The sequence below is a fragment of the Chaetodon auriga genome, chromosome 18, assembly GCF_051107435.1.
Source record: "Chaetodon auriga isolate fChaAug3 chromosome 18, fChaAug3.hap1, whole genome shotgun sequence".
NCBI classification, from domain to species: Eukaryota; Metazoa; Chordata; class Actinopteri; order Chaetodontiformes; family Chaetodontidae; genus Chaetodon; species Chaetodon auriga.
Genome location: NC_135091.1, coordinates 527,501 through 547,500, shown reverse-complemented (window position 1 = coordinate 547,500; position 20,000 = coordinate 527,501). Strand labels below are relative to the sequence as shown.

Sequence of the window (20,000 nt, the reverse complement as noted above, 5' to 3'; positions counted from 1 at the left end):
AGCCAGACGTCGTGATTAAGTCCAGTTGGAGGGTCCAGTGTGTCCTCAGCAGCGTCCCTGTCCACTGATGTCCACAGTGAGACAACAGCTCTGAATGTGCTGCTAAACTAAACCAACTGAAATAAACTCAAGACACAGGAGTCGAGGATCGGAGCCGGAGACAGTGAAGCCTGGTCACAGAGTCTTTCAGCTGTTTGATTTGATGTTTTATTCCGTCCAGCATGTAACGATCCCCTTCGAGCAGGCGCGACAGGACAAGGTCAACCACGCGGGGGTCCTGACCCCAGTCTGAGGAGGGCTAACAAAACCACATCTCTACATTCAGGCTTCTGATTTAATGAGACAAACGACCAAAAACCGTCAGTCTGGTTCTTAAAATGATGTTTTTGACTTCAGTCTGGAGATTTTCTGCAGGTTTCTCATCAAACCAACGAGTCGTCCTTCCTCAGCGTCCAACTTCCTGTCTGTGGTTCCTCTTCATCACACCAGCAGGTGGAAAACTCTGAACATGGAGGAAGAGGAGGAAGAATCAGCCGTGATGATGCACAGAGAAACGTTCACTGCAGGTCTGAAACACAGAAAACATCAACAGCTTAAAGTTTAACATCAAAACCAACCAACTGCAGCATCTTTCAGCCTGAATCTTTCAGCCTGAAACTTTCAGCCTGAAACTTTCAGCCTGAATGTTTCCATCGCTGCGCAGACTCTCTGTAATCACACCCATCAGAATCATATCAGAGGAAATTCTCCTGTTTTCCATCTCCACTGCTCTCTGATCAGCGGTTTGGCAGCAGATCAGAGGCGGCGTTCAGTCTCCGCTGGATCCTCTCCAGTCTGATAAATCTGTGGATTCTGCTCCGGATAATTGAGACCAACGCCGGGCCTTCTGGGTAATGGGAACAGGAGGTTACACAGAAGTCACAGTGCTAAAAAACAATACAACTGTTTTTATATTTGAGTTTTTCAGGCGACGCCGAACGCTCGTACGTTTGATGAGCAAGAAGTTAAGAGGTTAAAGGTCACACAGACTTTAAAAGCACAACGTGGAACATTTCTGCCTATCAACAGCAACGCCTGCTGTTTATCAGGTGGAGGAGGAAGTCGGCAAACCGCTCGCCAGCCTCTCGCTGTTTACGACTCTCTGTGCCGCCCACTCATCTTCATCAGCGATCCCATGATCCTACGCTACGTCACGACATCATCAGACTCCATCTTTGGTCACTGCTCTGACTGAGAGAAATCAAAGAAATGACACACTGTGCAGCAGAGAACAGAGGAGTGAGAGGAGAGGAGAGGAGTGAGAGGAGTGAGAGGAGAGGAGAGGAGAGGAGTGAGAGCAGAGGAACGAGAGGAGTGAGAGGAGAGGAGTGAGAGCAGAGGAACGAGAGGAGTGAGAGGAGAGGAGCGAGAGGAGAGGAGTGAGAGGAGAGGAGTGAGAGGAGTGAGAGGAGAGGAGAGGAGTGAGAGCAGAGGAACGAGAGGAGTGAGAGGAGAGGAGTGAGAGGAGAGGAACGAGAGGAGAGGAGCGAGAGGAGAGGAGTGAGAGGAGAGGAGCGAGAGGAGAGGAGTGAGAGCAGAGGAGTGAGAGGAGAGGAGAGGAGAGGAGAGGAACGAGAGGAGTGGAGCGAGAGCAGAGGAGTGAGAGGAGAGGAGTGAGAGCAGAGGAGAGGAGAGGAGAGGAGCGAGAGGAGAGGAGTGAGAGGAGTGAGAGGAGAGGAGTGAGAGGAGAGGAACGAGAGGAGAGGAGCGAGAGGAGAGGAGTGAGAGCAGAGGAGAGGAGAGGAGAGGAGAGGAGCGAGAGGAGAGGAGTGAGAGGAGTGAGAGGAGAGGAGTGAGAGGAGTGAGAGGAGAGGAGTGAGAGCAGAGGAGTGAGAGGAGAGGAACGAGAGCAGAGGAGTGAGAGGAGAGGAACGAGAGGAGAGGAGTGAGAGGAGTGAGAGGAGAGGAGTGAGAGGAGAGGAGAGGAGAGGAGTGAGAGCAGAGGAACGAGAGGAGTGAGAGGAGAGGAGTGAGAGCAGAGGAGTGAGAGGAGAGGAGTGAGAGGAGTGAGAGGAGAGGAGTGAGAGCAGAGGAGTGAGAGGAGAGGAGAGGAACGAGAGGAGAGGAGCGAGAGCAGAGGAGTGAGAGGAGTGAGAGGAGAGGAGTGAGAGCAGAGGAGTGAGAGGAGAGGAACGAGAGGAGAGGAGCGAGAGGAGAGGAGTGAGAGGAGAGGAACGAGAGGAGAGGAGCGAGAGGAGAGGAGTGAGAGTAGAGGAGTGAGAGGAGAGGAGAGGAGAGGACCGAGAGGAGTGGAGCGAGAGCAGAGGAGTGAGAGGAGTGAGAGGAGTGAGAGGAGAGGAGTGAGAGCAGAGGAGTGAGAGGAGAGGAGTGAGAGCAGAGGAGAGGAGAGGAGAGGAGAGGAATGAGAGGAGTGGAGCGAGAGGAGAGGAGAGGAGTGAGAGGAGAGGAGTGAGAGCAGAGGAGTGAGAGGAGAGGAACGAGAGGAGTGGAGCGAGAGGAGAGGAGAGGAGAGGAGAGGAGAGGAACGAGAGGAGTGGAGCGAGAGCAGAGGAGTGAGAGGAGTGAGAGGAGAGGAGTGAGAGCAGAGGAGTGAGAGGAGAGGAGAGGAGAGGAGAGGAGAGGAGAGGAACGAGAGGAGTGGAGCGAGAGCAGAGGAGTGAGAGGAGTGAGAGGAGAGGAGTGAGAGCAGAGGAGAGGAGAGGAGAGGAGAGGAGAGGAGAGGAGAGGAGAGGAACGAGAGCAGAGGAGTGAGAGGAGAGGAGCGAGAGGAGAGGAGTGAGAGGAGAGGAGTAAGAGGAGTGAGAGGAGAGGAGTGAGAGGAGTGAGAGGAGTGAGAGGAGAGGAGTGAGAGGAGAGGAGTGAGGTGAGAGGAGTGAGAGGAGTGGAGCGAGAGCAGAGGAGTGAGAGGAGTGAGAGGAGAAGAGTGAGAGGAGTGAGACGAGTGAGAGGAGAGGAGTGAGAGGAGTAAGAGGAGTAAGAGGAGTGAGAGGAGTGAGCACTCCTGCCAGCCGTAAAACAAGAATCCGCTTTTCAAAACATGGAAATGAAGCCGAGCATCAAATGATCGGCACAAAGGCCGAGAGAGGCAGTCAATAAGCTGTGCACTTTAAGGTCTGTGGGGTTTCTCAGCGCCCTGGAGGTGAGGCTTCACAGGTCCACCTGAGACCAAGACCGGAGACTCAGCTTTACTCAGAGTGCTAGAATGACAGTTCCCATGATTCTTTGGCAAATCTGAACAGGAGGAGACGGTGAGTTAGCTGTTAGCTAGCTGTTCGAGCCTTTATTTGGTTCCATTCAGTCAAATTAGCTCAAGAAGCTGATTTATCTGTGAGCAGTTTCTCTGTGTCCTCATGGATGTACAGACAACCATCACTGGATCACTGCGAAATGGAAGAAAACGTAAAAACAGGACGATTCTGTTTATCATGAGAGAATCGTCAGAAAGTGAAAGTCTCAGTGTTTCATGTCTGTGTGTCCAGAGTTGAGTTATGATTCAGAGAAGATGAATTGGATATCAGTTTCATCTCTGTGTCCTGTACAGATGAAGGCACAGGATGAGTTTAGCATAGCTTAGCACAAGTACAGGAAGCAGGGTCAGCCCGGCTCCATCAAAATAATACTGCCTGTAAAATGACAAGAGTTTCCAAACTCATTTACTTTTCAATATACTGAGTCAAACGAGCAGGACTGAGGCTAAAGCTAACAGGTCCCAGGTCATGACATCATGCTAACAGACAGAGGTTAAAGCTAACAGGTCCCAGGTCATGACATCATGCTAACAGACAGAGGCTAAAGCTAACAGGTCCCAGGTCATGACATCATGCTAACAGACAGAGGTTAAAGCTAACAGGTCCCAGGTCATGACATCATGCTAACAGACAGAGGTTAAAGCTAACAGGTCCCAGGTCATGACATCATGCTAACAGACAGAGGTTAAAGCTAACAGGTCCCAGGTCATGACATCATGCTAACAGACAGAGGCTAAAGCTAACAGGTCCCAGGTCATGACATCATGCTAACAGACAGAGGCTAAAGCTAACAGTTTCCAGGGCAGCAGCTGCATCTTCATGCTGGCTCCTAAAAAGGAAAAATCCCTCGTCCTCCTTGGATCCAGTCCAGACTTTGTAAAACTTGCAGGCGAGACCACAAAAATGTGGAGTCCACACATGACCTCTGTATCCTGGTTGTGTTTAGCGACAGCTAATCATGTCTGCTAATGACAGAGCTGAACAGCTGTGCTGCTTTTTAATCCTCCTTCTAATTTCAGCCTGTTATCCTCCATCTCAGTCTGCTTCCTCTCACAGTCATTTGCATATTTTCAGTGTACCTTAAACTCTCTTATCTGCAGGCTGCGATGTAAAAACAGTGCGAGGTCAGGAGCTTTCTTTTTACAGGTCAGTTTTATCTGAAGCATCTAATCAAAACAGCAGCACGGCGTTTATTTTTAGCTCTGAAGGCCTCAAACTGGACTTCTGCTTCATGTGTCCACTGGCATTTGAACAGTGATGCGTTCACTGACTGTCGTACGTGCTGTAGTGCTTTTGAACGTCTCACTGTCAGATTCTTAGGTACTTCTTAGGTCACCACTGAAAATCCAATCTGTGAAATGCATTGTGGTCTTTGGAGGCTGCTGCAGTGCATTGTGGTCCACCTCTTGTCTCTTTGTCTCTGCTGTTCTCTGAGTCGTTCTTGGACCTGTGGACAGGGCGTCCCTTCAGAGCCTCGTCTGTCTGACGTTGTTTCTGAGAGGAGCGAAGAGCAGCGACGCCACAGGAACACTTGATGTCAGATAACCATCATGGCTTCCTTTCTACTCTGTAGATTTAACCTTTCCGTCCATTATGTGTCCACTCAGACAGCTTTGCATGTTGTTGACGGAGAGGAGCTCAAACGCAGCGTTTAGTGGAAACCTGCTGGAGGAAGTGGAACTCAACGAACAGGAAACGTCAGCGACGCTTTAAAAGTTCCTCGCAGCTTTAAAACGAAGTGTTTTCCTGTGAGAAGTCAGACTGAAGAAAATCTAAACTTTGAAGACAAACACCAGCAGCAGCCGTCGCTCCGTCACAACTCGCTGCTCTGACAGCGTTCGCGCAGGTCGGCCTCTCAGGGTTGGAGTAATTATGACAGGAAGTGAGGTGATGTGACAGAGACAGGTGAGTCGTTCTGAAGCTGAAGGGTCGCAACACAAAATCTGGTCCTCACAAAGATACAAAAACACTGTGGACCCACGGATCAATGTGTCTGAGGGTCATGTGATCAAAGCCGCAGTCTGTTGTGTTGATCCAGAATAACCTGATCAGACTTATTGATCGGCCTGCAGGCAGAGTGCAGAGATTAGAGAGCTCAGACACACGTGGCTGCTGCAGACCGCAGGAGACAAACACAGAGGGACGGACGGCAGAAAGACCAGAGACGGCAGAGAAGAGCAGCTTTGAACGTCCGGGCTGTGCAGCTGAATATCCCAGCTGACACTGAACGCAGCACCGAGGGGTGAAACAGGATCCATCAGCGCTGCTTTGAAGTGACTCTGCTGGGTGTAAATGTCACCGCTGGGGGGGGGGGCGTTGGGGGCAATCATTTATTCAACAGGAAAGACCACAAGCCTCAGCCACACACCCCCAAGGTGGGGGGGGGGGGGGGTCCATAACATGTTACACAGCTGGGGGGGGGGGGGGGCAGAGCTGCTGTGCTCCATCTGTGTATGTGTGTGAGTGTGTCTGTGCGTGTGTGCGTCTCTGCATGTGTGTGTGTGTGTGTGTGTAGATTCACGTGCTCCATCCTGTTCTCACCTGCACACCTGGATGTTACCTGGTCTGTGGCTCCACCTGCTGGAGGTGAGGAGGACTCATTCAGGTCAGTCAGAGCTCAGGAAGCAGTGAGGCATTATGGGGGTTGTTGTCTTCTTTGTTAAATGAAAAGAGAGCCTGTTTCAGCCTCTAGATGGCGCCATTACACCACGACTGACCCCACCAGCCTCCGTCTGTCTGACTGCAGGCCTGGAAGAAGTACTCAGTGTACAAATACTCTCTGTGTTGAGTGAAAGTACCTCAGAGTGCAGCTGATGGAGACTCTGTCTCTCCAGTCGCATTATTTATTGCCTTCAAACACTTTGTTTCTGTTCCTTTACCCTGGATGTTGTTTTGACACACACAGATCAGAGAGAGCCTCTACCCACACACACACACACACACACACACACGCACACACACACAGCAACAAAGAGACTGAATAAACACACAGCCGGTTCAAGGTCAGTCGGAGCACAGTGCTGCTCCCTGATTGGCTGTTAGACTCACATGTGGAGCTCGGAGGCGATGACGATGATGTGTTTGTCTTCAGCTCCCGTCTGTCTCTGTCTGTGGAGCTGAACTCAGAGAGGACCATCAGAGGACAGACATGTCTGCCCTGAGTCTGTCATGTCTTTCAGGTCTTTCTGCTCGGTCTCATTTGACTGCGAGTCGAGCGTCTGAACCGTAATGATCCTCACACTTTGCATCTTATCGTTGCAGCTCTGCAGGTCGCGGCGTCGCTCTGATCACCAACTCGCAGCTGGAACATGCAAAACACGACCTGCAGCCGCCGGCGAGCATTCAAATCATGAAGCCACAGAGGGCTTTTACTGTTACACTCACACACATTTTCATAACAGAGGACACTGTGTGCGTGTGTGTGTGTGTGTGTGTGTGTGTGTGTGTGTGTGTGTGTGCTGCACAACTGATTTTTGTTGTTTGTCTTGCAAATGTTCAGAGTTCCTGCAGGAGTCCAGCTGCTCACTGTGAGACTGAACGTCAGCGAGTCGGCGCTCAGCAAACCTTCACGTGTGTGCGCCTGAGTGTGTGTGTGCACGTGTGTGTTCTTGCTCTCAAAGTCATTGCTGCATCATGTTAGCCGAGCACGAGCCGCTCTTCACCCTGAAGGCCTAAAAACATGGTTTGAAAACTTAAAGCGTCACCTGAACGTGTCTGTTCGTTATGCTTCTCTTTGAAATCATGTTGCATTCAATGAGCTCTGCATGCAAACATGATGTCATCACACGGGGCCTGTTAGCTTTAGCCTCAGTCTGTTAGCATGATAGCGTGACCTGGGACCTGTTAGCTTTAGCCTGTTAGCATGACCGTATGTCAGCTGGTGGTCATATTTCATATTTCCCAGCTGGAAGCAGTGATGCAGCTAACATTAGTTTTATTAGCTAACAACGACCGCTAACTTCAGTCACTTCAGTAACGTCGATGGTCATCAGCTAAAAATGAGACGTCACCTTTTTCTGTTTCTCTCTAATATCGAGGACTCATCGGCTCAAAGTTATAATTGAGAACTTTCTTCATCTTCCGCTCTTCATCGTCACATTTTTCCAAACTGAAGTTTGAGTTGGACTCACCTGCCTCAGGTCAGACAGAAGGATTTCAGAAATGCTGAAAATGTGTCTGTGGTTTCAACAGCTGCAGTTTGAAGCATCTCTGATCACAGCCTCACACATATCTGTCAAACATACAATTAACTCGTTAAAAACGACCGTCTGACTGACAAAGTGCTCGTAAAACACTCAGTCTGCCCGTTTCCAGACAGCTCGACCGCGACCACGTGGAACACTGCAAACTGCATTCACTGACAGTGAAAACTTCAAAAGAAGATAATTCAGCGTTTGAATCTGCACAGGAAGTGATGCGTTACACAAACAGGAAGAAGTGAATCCATCATGTCACTGTGTCTGTGGCCAAAGTGTCAGTCTGCTCTATGGAGCCATAACTACGCATAACCGGGAATCGAACTGCCGACGTTCTGATCACTGAACAACTGCTGCAGCACCGCAGCCGCCAACGCTTTTACTGTGAAGGGCAGCTGTTTCATTTAGCATTGAATGCTAATTTGTAGCTTGTTTTTTCAAACACAAGTTTAAACTTACATTTCAGGACAAACTTCCTGTTTGTTGGTTTTTCAGGAAAATTCATGTGTTTCTTGTTTGTTTTCTGTCTCTGTTTGTTTGTCCTCTTTCTGTTTGTTTACTGGCCAGTGGAGGTCAGAGGTCATCCTCCTCCTGCTTTCATCATCACTTGTTTTGGATGGAAATCAGCTCGTCTCAAGAGCTGATTTAATTATTGATTTTCATATGAATGACGATGAAAGGCAGCATCAGTGTAGAAGATGAGCCCCGCTGACCCCGGATCAGTCTCAACAGCATCTGAGGCCGGCGTCCTCAAGAGTCCTTCAGCTGCTCTCAACCTCTCGGCGTCCAATCAGACGTCACGCTGACAGTTACCTCCACAGGTCTGATGTGTCCTGAAGCACCTTTTAAAGTGAGGGAACAAAGACTTCTACGAACAAGGAGATGTGTGAGACAGTTTGACCTTTGACCTTCATCACAGCCTCAGAGACTCTGATGTCTCCAGTCCTGCAGGTCCATCGGTCTCTTGTTCTCTCTGCCGGGTCTGCAGAGACCTGCTGTCCTGCTCCGGTTCCAGAGTCTGGATCTGGTCTGCAGGTCTCAGGGAGCTGAACCCTGAACCTTCAGCAGCTTCTCTGCAGGACAGAAGACAGTTTGAGGTCCAGCAGCTCCACCGTGAATCCACTCGACCTTTACGATGTGAAGACGAAGGACGTTAAGTTCATCATGTTTTTAACACGTTCATGTCAAATAAAAGGAAAAGAAAAGAAGAAGTACAACGTGAAGTAAAGCCGGCTGTTCATTGTGTCTTTTGTGTGTGTTTTTTGTGTCTTTTGTATGTGTTTTTTGTGTCTTTCGTATATGTTTTTTGTGTCTTTCGTGTGTGTTTTTTGTGTCTTTCGTGCGTCTGCTGCATGTCTCTGCCCTCCCGTCGCCCTCAGCTCTCACCTCTTCGGTGAACTTAAAGTCTGAACTGAGCAGCGTCTCAACACGTTTCAGTTTGACTGATTACAGCTTTGTTGTTTTCGTGTGAGACGTTCAGGTGTCTGCTGGAGACGGATCATCAGCACATAGACACCTTTCAATCAAAGCTAATTAAAGCTAATTAAAGTTAAATAAAGTTAATTAAAGTTCATGAATGAAGCTGAGAGTAAACGTCAGTGGTTTCTACTGTAGCTGTTCATGTTATTTTGTCCACCCTCCAGTGTTTTCTAAATTTCATATTTTATTTTTTTAAGTTCCTGATCAAAACAAATGAAGAAAACAGCGTGAAGTGACGTCGAGCCGCAGACAGGTAACAGGTGAGCTGCAGGACTTACAGACTGGTCGCTCGGGGACCAATCAGCTCGCTCGGGGTGATGACTGACTCAGGTGAGAGCCAATGAGCGTCCAGCTGAGCGCACAGCGGCTCTATAAGAAGCTCAGTTCAGCTCAGTTTGAACATGTTTCTGTGACTTCAAAACATTTATTGATCGTTCTGTTATTATTCCTGCAGCCGCCGTCAGTCCGTCAGTCCGTCTGCAGCTGTCCGGTCCGGTCCAGTCCGGTTGTCTCACCGCCTGACAGGAACCATGAAAGCCGGCAGCCCGGTGCTGTCTGCGGGCAGCGACGCGCTGAGCCCGAGCCGCCGGAGCCTCCGCTGCCCTCTGCGGGGATTCTCCCGGAGCTTCTCCCGGTACAAGAGCCCGGCGGCGGCGGGAGACACCGCGCAGGTCCCGGTGCTTCTGCTGCAGGACATGAACCTGTGCTACCGGCTGCTGCGGCAGCTGGTTCCGGGTCTGACGCCCCGACGGGCCGCCAGCAGGGTGGAGATCCTGCAGCACGTCATCGACTACATCCTGGACCTGCAGACCGAGCTGGACGCGTCCTGTCCGGCCGGTGAGCGGCCAGAGAGCGGCCGGAGCTCCGGTGCCAACACCCACACCTGCCAGGTAGGAGACGGGATCGATGACTGTTATTGATAACTGTTCATGTGTGATTCTTTGCTGACTGTTCACTGTTGATCTGAAGATAAATGTATTGATCAGATTATCGATTACAGATCAGTCACGATGTGAGTTAACTGTAAAAACTGATCCAGAAACAGATTCGAAAAGTTTTTTCAGCTCAAAGAGAAAAACAAGAAAAACTAAACAGCTCAGTTCAGGCTGAAGACCCGCGGAGGTCCGAGGACCAGAGTTTGGGACGCAGTGGAAATAAATATCTGTTAAATATAAATATAAATATCTGTCACGTCAATAAAATCATGAAAAGGTTTTTGTCTCATTTGTGAAAAATCCAGATGTGATCCAGATCTCTTCAGACCAGATCCACCTTAAAAATGACCTTTAGATCCTGAACTGGATCAACATGAGAATCTGGAACTGTTGTCATAGCAACAAGTCTGTAAACCCAAACTTGCTGAGTGCAGTTTATTGATCAGGACCCAGACTTTTATTGTGGAAACAAACAGGAAGTCAGTTCAGATACAAATGTAGCTGTCAGCTTTATAACTAACCGAGATGATCTGAAATGTTTTCAAAATGAAGCTGAACTTGGACATGATAAACACAAACAAACAACATAAATACAAACAATCTAAAATGGGAAGCGTGTCATGTCGCCTGAACAGGTGAGGTCTGTTTCACCTGAACAGGTGAGGCCTGTCTGATGTCGGCCATGTTTCATTTTCACGTTAACGAAGTGAAGACACTTGACCAAACACACACAAGCATCACGGGTCACCTGACCATGAGTATGTTGCCCCAGTGCATGCTGGGAGCTTTCCCAACACATCGACCTCCTGCACCTGTGATCACATGATCAGCAATCAGCCAATCAAATCAACAGGATCCTGGTTTCATCTGGCTGACGGACTGGAGCCACAAATACTGCAGTTGTACTCAAGTACAAGTACACAGATGATGTGCTTTGTTTGCACTGCAGACCGTCACAGTTTACTGTATTTCAGGTGATCTCACCTGTCTGTGCAGGACCTGGACTCAGGTGGATGTCAGGTCTCCACAGAGACGCTCTGACTGTTCAGGGTCAGATCCACGTCCTTCCAGCTGATCTGTGACCGGAAAACTGTTGATGCTGGTGGATCCAGCTCAGAGCCTCGGAGTCTCAGACCAGGACCTGGCGGCTCAGGTCTGTGAACCCGAGCAGGTGTGACCTGGACCTGACAGGACTGATCCTGATGAGCTGACCAATCACGTATTGATGATGATGACGCGTGTCGTATTTATCAGGAAGAAATTCAGTTTGTCGTCAGCAGAGATGAAGAAAACCTGAGAATCATGTTTGAAAAATGAGGCAACTGATCAATAAACTAATTGATTAATCAGCTGATCACTGCCGTTTATCAATCACTTTCATAACAATAAAAATACTGATCATGACTCTGATGATTATGAGCGACGCTGTCCTTCTAATATTCCTCCAGTCATGTTCAGAAAAAATCAAATAAACTTTATTTACACTTTGTGGACAGACAGGACTTGACCTTTGACCTCTGGACTCGTCTTTGTGTCTCTGCAGTCCATCGAGTTGACAGAAACAGGCCGTGAGGTCGAAGACAGCCGGACGCTGCATCACTGACCGTGCGTGGTGAGAATACACACACCCGCACACACACACACACACACACACACACACACACCCGCACACACACACACACACACACACACACACAGAGTGACCACAGCTACAATGCTAACGCAGCTAGCCGTACGTAGCGAGGCTTCATTCAGACTCAAACTTTGAGTGACGTCACGTTCGTGTTTCTCTCATTCTGTCTGATCTGATCTGAGGTCAGTTTCTTGTCTTTTCCTCCAGCTTTCAGGTCAGCAGCAGCTGGTTGCCGTTAATGAGCAGCAGGTGGCGCCAGTTCTCCCGTCACAATAAAAGCCTGTGGATGTCCTGGTGTCCGTCTGTCCTGTTTGTTCTCACGTGGAAACTCTTTCAGTCTCTGAACTTGATTGACTCTTGTCTCTTGCAGGTGTTTGGACCTTTTCTTTGACTTTGACCTCGGAGAACTCGGTGGAGTGTCCTGCAGTCAGCAGGTTGTTCGCGGCGTCGTCTTCTTCTTCACTTCACTCAGTTTGAGTCTCTGGAGGTTTTCGATGACCCTGTTTGACCTGCGACAGGCATTCACGAGAGGAATGACACCAGAGTCCTTTGACATTTCTGTTTACGTCTACGGAGTCCTGAGGACGCTGAAACCAGCGTGTTGGGACACGTGAACGATATCACATTTTGAAAAATGACTTTTACTTTGACAGGACAAAGTGGTGGAAGCTTCCTCGCTGTGGGACAAAACAGGAAATCTGAGTCTGTGACACAATAAAACAGGACCTTGTCATTATTGATGCTTTTAGTCTTATTTTGAAAATCCTTTAGGAAGTGTCATTCCTTTCAGACTTACTTTGGATCCATTTTCTGAAGTCATTTTTCGCTGACAGGAAGTGGACCAGGACGCTGATCCGAGCAGAGGTTACAGGACTCTTATTCTGAAAACAAGCACTTCCTTTAGCTCAGAAAACCTGTATTGTGACAGGAGTAAGTGTGTGTTTCCTGTTCTGGATTAAAGTTTGAACAGTAAAAGTTTCTGTTCAGCAGTTAAAAAAAATAAAATCTGACATTTTCTATTTGCTTTTCCTCCAGAAACACTGAAATGTTACAAAAACTGTAAACTTTTATACAATAAATTAAAGTATTTGAGCATCAGATTGAATTATTCACTGCAAAGTTTCTGTTTTGACTTTTTGTTTTTTAACCTTAAAGCTTCCTGTCGGCTGTCAGACTGTGAACAAATGTCGCCTCCTGGTGGTGAAACTCTTAAATTCATCTGACGCTCCTGAACATTTTCTCAGCTGGAAAGTAAAACACAAAGTACTGCACTGTTAGAGGTACTTCTACTGGAGTATTTCCACTGTCTTTATACTTCAGTACTTCAGAGGAAAGTGTTTATTAAAACTAAACTCATAAAAGTGATGACACAAGTCAGAAAGCATCAACGTTCAACATCCAGGTTTTATTTTCTGAAGTGAGATCAGCTGAGAGCGCCGCGACGACGACGAGTCACAAACGAGCAACACCAACGTGCAGCTTCACAAGAACACACAAGATACTGTACTACTGTACTACTGTACTACTGCATTACTGTACCACTGCACTACTGCATTACTGCATACAGACATTCTACTTCACCAGACAAAATGTTGCTTTCTTCTCTTCAACAATCAGCTGATCTGAAGTCGATCTGCTCTGATCACGATCAGCCAATCGTCATTTTCATTATTGATTTGTTTAATTGATATTATTTAGTTTTTTAATTAATATTCTCAGAGGTCAGAAAACGAAAAGCTCATCAAGACGACGTCTTCACATGTTTTTTACTCAGACGATCAATCAATTCATTTTCTTGATAACTGATTAATTGTAGCAACTCCTTCAGAATAAAAGCCTCCAGTTCTCAGCCTGAATCACTGATTTGTTGATTTGACTGAAAACAACAACTCTTCACATAAACACAAACACTGTAAACTGACACGAGATCAGAGTTAATACTGAGACACGAGTTCACGTCAACTTCATCAAAATGACTTTCAGTAGAAATGATCAAACTCACAGAAAAGCTGAAGTTAAATGAGAGCCAATCAGAGGACAGAGGTGACGTGAGCATCTTTTAACATCAAACACAAGAGAGAAAAGCTTTTCTTTACAGAGAGGTCAAAGTTCAGCGTGACATCATCTTTAAACATGGATCAAAACCTCAGGTCAAACCAGCTTCAGACTGAGATTTAGTTTGAGATAAAAATTACTTCAAATCCCAAAACCAACATTTGATCTGATCCCAGATCTGTGAGTTCAGACCTTTAAGTATCAGAAACACGTTTGTTCTTTAACTTTTGATCTTTCCTGACCAGTCTGACGGTTTTTCTGTGATGAGACTCTGGTTCAGTTTCAATTTCACAGTAAAATGTGTTTCAGGCTCATTATTAGAGGAGGAAACCACAAGGGGGCGCCACTGCAAACTCAAACCAAACGTGTTCTTGTTTAATATCTGACCCAACATTTCAAAATAAAATACTTCCTCCACTCCCCGACTGTGAACTGTGTTACAGCGAGGCCACGGACGTTAAGACAGAACAGCTTTCAGGCTTCCTGCCGCCATCTGCAGCTCCTTCAAAGTAAAAGATCAGACACCGCAAATGTTTCGTTCAAATCGTTCAGACATTTTTCCCTTCAGTTCCAGAAATGTTCAGTAAAAATCTGCAGGCAACACAAAAACTCAACCTTTGACCCTTCGCTCTCGGTGCACCTGCAGTGACGCTAACATAAATAATAATGTGCACATGTTGTGAGACACTCTCATGTCAACAACAGCAACAACAACAACAACATGCAGCAGCTTCTAGTTTCTACGGACTTCTACTGACGACAGCTGTGAGCATGCAGCAAACCACCACTGATCAACTACAGGATCAACTACGAGTCCACCAGCAGCCGCTCTTCACTCCTCACCGCCACCGAATGACGGCTCCTGCTGGGACCCTCAGCGCTCTCCTGATCTTCACGGGTCACCAGGAGGTCACAGGATGCTCTCCCGCTCCTCGCCGAACGTGACGGTGTCGGATGACACGGTGCAGATCTCCGGCGGGTCTCCGGGTTTCAGGCCCCTCTTCAGGTGGACCACGCGAACGTTCTCGTTGTTCGGCCCCGGCCTGGTGGCGGTGCTAGTTCCAGAGGTGCCGGTGGTCCCGGAGCTCGGGGAGATGATGACATCACTGGAGGAGGAGGAGGTGGGGTTAGAGGAGGTGGAGCCCTCCGCAGGCGGGCGGGCGCGGGTGCCCTGCTGGGCGTTGGTGTTGTTGTTGAGTGTCACGTTGCTCGGCGTGCGGTTCAGGTTGTAGCTCTTGGACGAGGGCCAGCTCTCCTCGGGGCTGCTGGCCAGCAGGCTGCACTGGTCCTCGGAGCAGATGGACATGCGGGCGACGGCCGGGTCCTGGAGGCCACTGAGGCTGCTGGGAAGGCCTCGCTTCCTGGCCAGGCTCTCCTCGTCCAGCTCGATCAGGTTGGCCCTCTCCAGCTGGGACAGGTCCGCCTCTTCGTCCTGCAGCGAGTGGTTGGGAGAGCTCTCGTTGGACCGCACGCCTGAGTCCGATGAGTCCTTCTTGTCCAACATGGCGTCTGAAAGGTAGTCTTTACCCTTAAGTGCCAGCGAGCCGCCAGGAAGTTTGGGGTCGGCCACCTTCTTGCCGTCTTTCAGCAGGGGAGCATTATCAGACTCCTCGGACTCCTCGTCATCACTGGTCAACTTCTGGTAGCGCAGCCCGCCACCGGCCTTCAGCTTCAGGTCGGCGGCGCCCTGGAACAGCCCGCCTCTTTCGGCTGAGGTCTTGCGGGTCAGCAGGGACTTGGAGGACCCGTGGTCACCCTTCTCATCCTCCTCTGTGATGGGGTCCAGGGCGTCACCGTTGGAGAAGTCGGTGTTGTCTGCCGCCGGTTTTCCACCGCTCCTCTTATTGAAGGACTTGCGTCCGTCCTGGTCACCGCCATCTTTGCTCTTGTCCTCTGAAGATGATGTCATGAACTGTCCCGGCTGTGGTTGGACGGGCCTCTCTCCGCTGCCGCCGCCCATCTCCAGCTGGGCCATCTGGGCGATGTACTCCTGGTAGGCGTTGCGGTACTCGGCCTGCTGCTTGTCCGTCAGCTTGCCGATGTCATTGGAGGACTCCTGTGAGTTCAGGCTGGTCATGCTGGCGGTTCGGTGAGCGCCACCCTGAGGACAGAAGGAGCACAGAAGAAAAGTTTGTGTCCCGTTGGAAGAAACTTTCTCCAGCTTCCTGTTGACTCTGAGTATCAGAGCTGCTCACCTGAGTGAAACCCAACAGCTAACAAGAAGATTCATTTCAAACAAAGACTCGGAACTGAATTTAAATCATGTGATCTGAGAAACTCTGAGTCTTTGTTAATCAATGACTCAAACAATCGATTGATTATCAATCACTGAATGTCTTTCCTGAAGTGAATGTTGAATGAATCATCTTCAGGATATTCAGGTCTTCATTTCTCGACTCTGACAGCTGAAGAATAACCTTCATCACAAACCCAAACATTAAATAAATCTGTTTCCTGTTTGATGGACCAATCAGCACAGCCGCTGAGGTCCTTTTTCCTGTGGGTGTTTCAGTCGTTTGGTCCTTCAGATAAAGGATTCTTGTTCTGGTTTACCATCCACTGTGCATTTCCGTGTCTTGCTGGATCGTCCAGTCCCACAGTGCTCAGCTCCTCGAAGCTCAGGTTGAAGCTGTACATCGGTGAAGCGTCCGTGTTGTCGGCGCCAGCGTGAGGAGGAGCCACCGCTCGCCTTCCCACCTCGGCGTGACCGCCCACGACGCTGCCTTGCTCACTGGCAGTTTCCTCGTGCAGCACCTGACTCTCTATGTGACGCAGGTCCAGAACCTGGACAGTGGAGCAGACAATTCAGAGAGTTAGAAGTCAACATCTGAGGTCAAAGGTCAAAAATAAACTAAAATCTTTACTTTCAATCATTCCATTGTTGTTTATAATCAGGGGGTGTGCAGCATTAAAGACAATTAGTGACCCTGTAATCAGCTACTAAACAGTTTCCATCCAGAGTTGACTGAGTTATGTTAGCGTGCTAATATTAGCATGCTACAGTAAAACAATCTGTAACATTAAAGGTTTGATTGCACAAACAAAATTAAACATGTTAAAGACATAAATACAGAACCTCTGATATTGCCAGAATAAAGTGTGGTCCTTCAGGTTAGCATGCAAAGTTAGCATGTTGATATGCTAATGTTTGCTAAAGGAACAACCACAGACCCTCAAACAATTCTGTGTAAAACGTGTTTTTGTCTTTATCCCTGAACGTCTGCAGCAGCATTAAAACAGTCGCAGCTTCACCGAATGAATCGATTCGCAGACGACAGCAGATTTTATTTCACTAATCGATCAATCTGCCACGATCTGATCAACAGTAAGAGTTTTATATATATATCTTTTATTATTATTATTTTTTTTTTTTTTTTACCATTTTACTGTCCTGTTTCATATTCAACACATCACTTTAGAGCAATCAATCAATGAATCGATTAGGACAGAAAACCAACTGGCAGTTTTTTTTAATAACTGAATAACTATTTACTTTTTTTTTTGAGCAAAAATGTCAAAACGTCGCTGGTTCCCTCTTTTAAAATGAACATTAGCTGGTTGTTGACTTTTAATAGAACAAAACAGGACATTTGAAACTAATAAACTCTAACTGACAAAAACAATCAATGCATAAAATAAGTGACAGATTAAAAACGTCACATGACGACAGTTTACAGTTCATGGGGTCTTCAACATGCGAACATTTAGCTCCTCACGATGCTAGCACGCTTGGTGCTGAATCAGCGTTTGGTGGACCCACCGTGGCTCTGAAGAGCTGCCAGTCTCCAAAGTTCATGCTCATCTCCTTCTTCAGCTCGTCGATGTTGCACTGAGACAAAACTCGGCCGTTAACGTTGGCCTGAAAACAAGATGGAGGGAATTCAGTCGTCACGTAGAAACCTTTGGTCTCACTGAACATCTCAGCCTCACAGCTGATCCGCATGCAGACTGGTGTCGCTGACCTTCCTGATGGTGGCGCTGTACTGTCCCATCATGCTCTGGTCGATGCCGTCGATCTGCCGCACGCGCTCGCAGACGGCCTCGGTCGCCATGGAGCTGAGCAGCACGGCCGGAGCGCCCGACACCACGGACGCCGAACCCTGAACACAAAGACGCAAACGTTTGATTCTCAGTGGCGAACGGAAGCTGAGGGACACGCAGGCAGAAGGTCGGTGAACTACCAAGACGTTAAAGATGTTTCTGTTCTACGACGAGCAAACGGAAGAGAGACGGACCAAAGAGGCGAAAACAAAGGTCTCAAACTACCATCTGACCGCGAACCTGCTGAAGACGTTTTCCAGATTTAAAGACACAAAGTCTCACTGAGCTCTGAAACTGAGTGAAAACAGACTGAGAGTTAAGTCTGAATGATGTTCTTTCACCTCAAAAGTCCTTTTTCTTTTTGTCTTTCATGGCTTTCAATGACATCGTATTTACATCAAAGGACTGACACTGACACGCCTCAGAGGCCAGAAGGAAAGCCGTCCGTCACATCGAGCTTCAGACTGAACACTTCACTTCACCGCACGTCACTTTTTCTGCTTGTTTCCACATTTTTGATCTTCATGAACTCAATCTTTTGTTACTTTTGTGTTAAAGAAAAGAAAAAGTCAGGAAAAGAGTTAAACATGTTTTTTTTTTCCCAAAGGAAGGACACACACACACACACACACACACACACACACACACACACACGCACACACACACACACACACACACACGTGTAATCATTTCCAGGACGGATCGTCAGCATTCAACCTGCTGTTTGTTAAGTTTGTCATTAACTTTTAATGACATTTTTTACAGTGTGCAGGACGGGACAAGCTGGGACACCTGTGTGTGTGTGTGTGGGGGGGGGGGGGGTGAGCTGCTCAGTTTTTGGGAAGGGGTCAAAGGTCACTCTGAGCAAATCAAACATGTCCAACTCTACTGAGGCTACAGGCTAGTCCAGGCAAGGTGCATGCTGGGAGTTGTAGTAGGCAGAGCATTTCAGAGGGAGGGAAGGAAGGGAGGAAGGTAGGAGGGAGGTGACGTTAGGGAGAGTTCAATACCTGCTTCCTTTTCAAAGATGAAACCTTATACTGCAGACAGACAGACAGACAGACAGACAGACAGACAGGTGAGGAATGAAACAGCTGGAGAGAAAACATCTGGAGAACACTGACTGACGATCAGGACGCAGAGCGGGAACGATGGCCGACAGAAACTCAATGTTCGTCCATTAAAAGGAAGGTTCAAATTTCAGCAAAGGCCCAGAAACCACAGAAGAAGAGACGAGCAGAGGAAGCCTGGAGTCATCAACAGCAGAAGAAGAACGAGGACGAAAAGCAGAAACTAACAGCTGGGGATGATGGGAACTTTTTTTTCTTGAAGTAGCATCGAGGACCATGAAACTACGGAAAACCATCAATGACAAAACAAAGGATAAAATGATCTAAAGGACAAAACTCAGACTGATGAGACACTGAGTGAGAAGTGACTTCAATTCTGCTTTAATATTGAATTTTTAAAACACCTGATGAGCCTTCTGTTGATTCATTCATTCATTTCTGTATTTCTAAATGAAGAACAACGAAAACGATAAAAACACGTTAGCATGACGAGCTCTGATCATGAACAGTTTGAACAGTTCACAGCTTCATGTTCAACACGTTCAGGTGTTCCAGGTGTTCGATGTACTTACAGGTGCAGCTGAGACGTCCCGAGCGAACGAGGTTTTAGGTGGTGGGCGGAGGTGATATTGTGATGGGTAGGAGGAGGCCATGAGTGGGCGTGGCGGCTGGTAAAGGTGATGGGGGAAATATGGCTGAGGGGGGAAAATCAAAATGATGCTCATGGAGACGATTCAACATCCAACAACAAGAAGGAGGCAACTGAAAGAGAATCTCTGCTGTCAGCTGCTGCTGAAGGACGAACGCTGACGGTCTGTGACCGACCGTCAAACGCTGACGCTTGAACGTTTCATCCCCAGTCAACCAGAGTTTTGACCTTCTGCACGCCGTGACACACAGCTGCATGAGCGCGACAGCAGAGACTCCATCAAATCAAAGTGAGCAGAAAACGACAGAAAACACAACAACGAAAGAAACTGAACCAGGTGAGCAGGAAACTGTCTGCGACGGCGGTGATGACATCACATCAAACCTACCATTCGGCAAATCAGGCGAGATGGCGCCGAGTCAGGGTCGATATTTTGGACTCACTGAAAAATTAAGACCAACAAAACCTGACAGCCGAATCTCAGAACTCACCTGGATGACATCATCAGATGACTGTGGGCGGAGCCTGTACTCACCCTGTTGTAGAAGGGGTGCTGCGGTCCGGCCATGCCGCTGTAGTAGCTGCTGTGAGGCTGCGGGGAGACGACGCCCCCCGCTGGCTGGTTGAAGGGTCCACTGAAGGAGGCGGAGGGCGAGCATGCCGACGACACCTGAGAATACACTGAGGTGGGGCG

General features: G+C 48.2%; 2 protein-coding genes across 6 annotated transcripts in view; one reads left to right on the top strand and one right to left on the bottom strand.

Moving 5' to 3' along the window:
* Window positions 1-9,263: 9,263 nt before the first annotated feature.
* On the top strand, window positions 9,264-12,578 carry id2b (inhibitor of DNA binding 2b). Its single transcript, XM_076755888.1, is given in 5 exon segments — window positions 9,264-9,306; window positions 9,388-9,443; window positions 9,445-9,813; window positions 11,402-11,470; window positions 11,862-12,578. Coding segments are annotated over 4 exon segments (528 nt in total). The 3' UTR covers window positions 11,462-11,470; window positions 11,862-12,578.
* Window positions 12,579-12,877: 299 nt separating this feature from the next.
* Window positions 12,878-20,000, bottom strand: part of kidins220b (kinase D-interacting substrate 220b) — a 21,366-nt gene continuing 14,243 nt past the window's right edge. For 2 of the 5 annotated variants that reach the window (XM_076755831.1, XM_076755832.1), the window contains exons 24-30: window positions 19,842-20,000; window positions 19,230-19,352; window positions 18,598-18,627; window positions 17,509-17,646; window positions 17,307-17,405; window positions 16,100-16,330; window positions 12,878-15,647 (exon numbers count right to left, since the gene is read on the bottom strand). The exon at window positions 19,842-20,000 is cut by the window's right edge and continues 77 nt beyond it. In XM_076755831.1, coding sequence (XP_076611946.1) covers window positions 14,457-15,647; window positions 16,100-16,330; window positions 17,307-17,405; window positions 17,509-17,646; window positions 18,598-18,627; window positions 19,230-19,352; window positions 19,842-20,000 — 1,971 coding nt within the window. In that variant the 3' untranslated portion in view covers window positions 12,878-14,456. The remainder of the gene's footprint in view (window positions 15,648-16,099; window positions 16,331-17,306; window positions 17,406-17,508; window positions 17,647-18,597; window positions 18,628-19,229; window positions 19,353-19,841) is intronic. The other 3 variants (XM_076755834.1, XM_076755835.1, XM_076755833.1) reach the window with 2 other exon arrangements.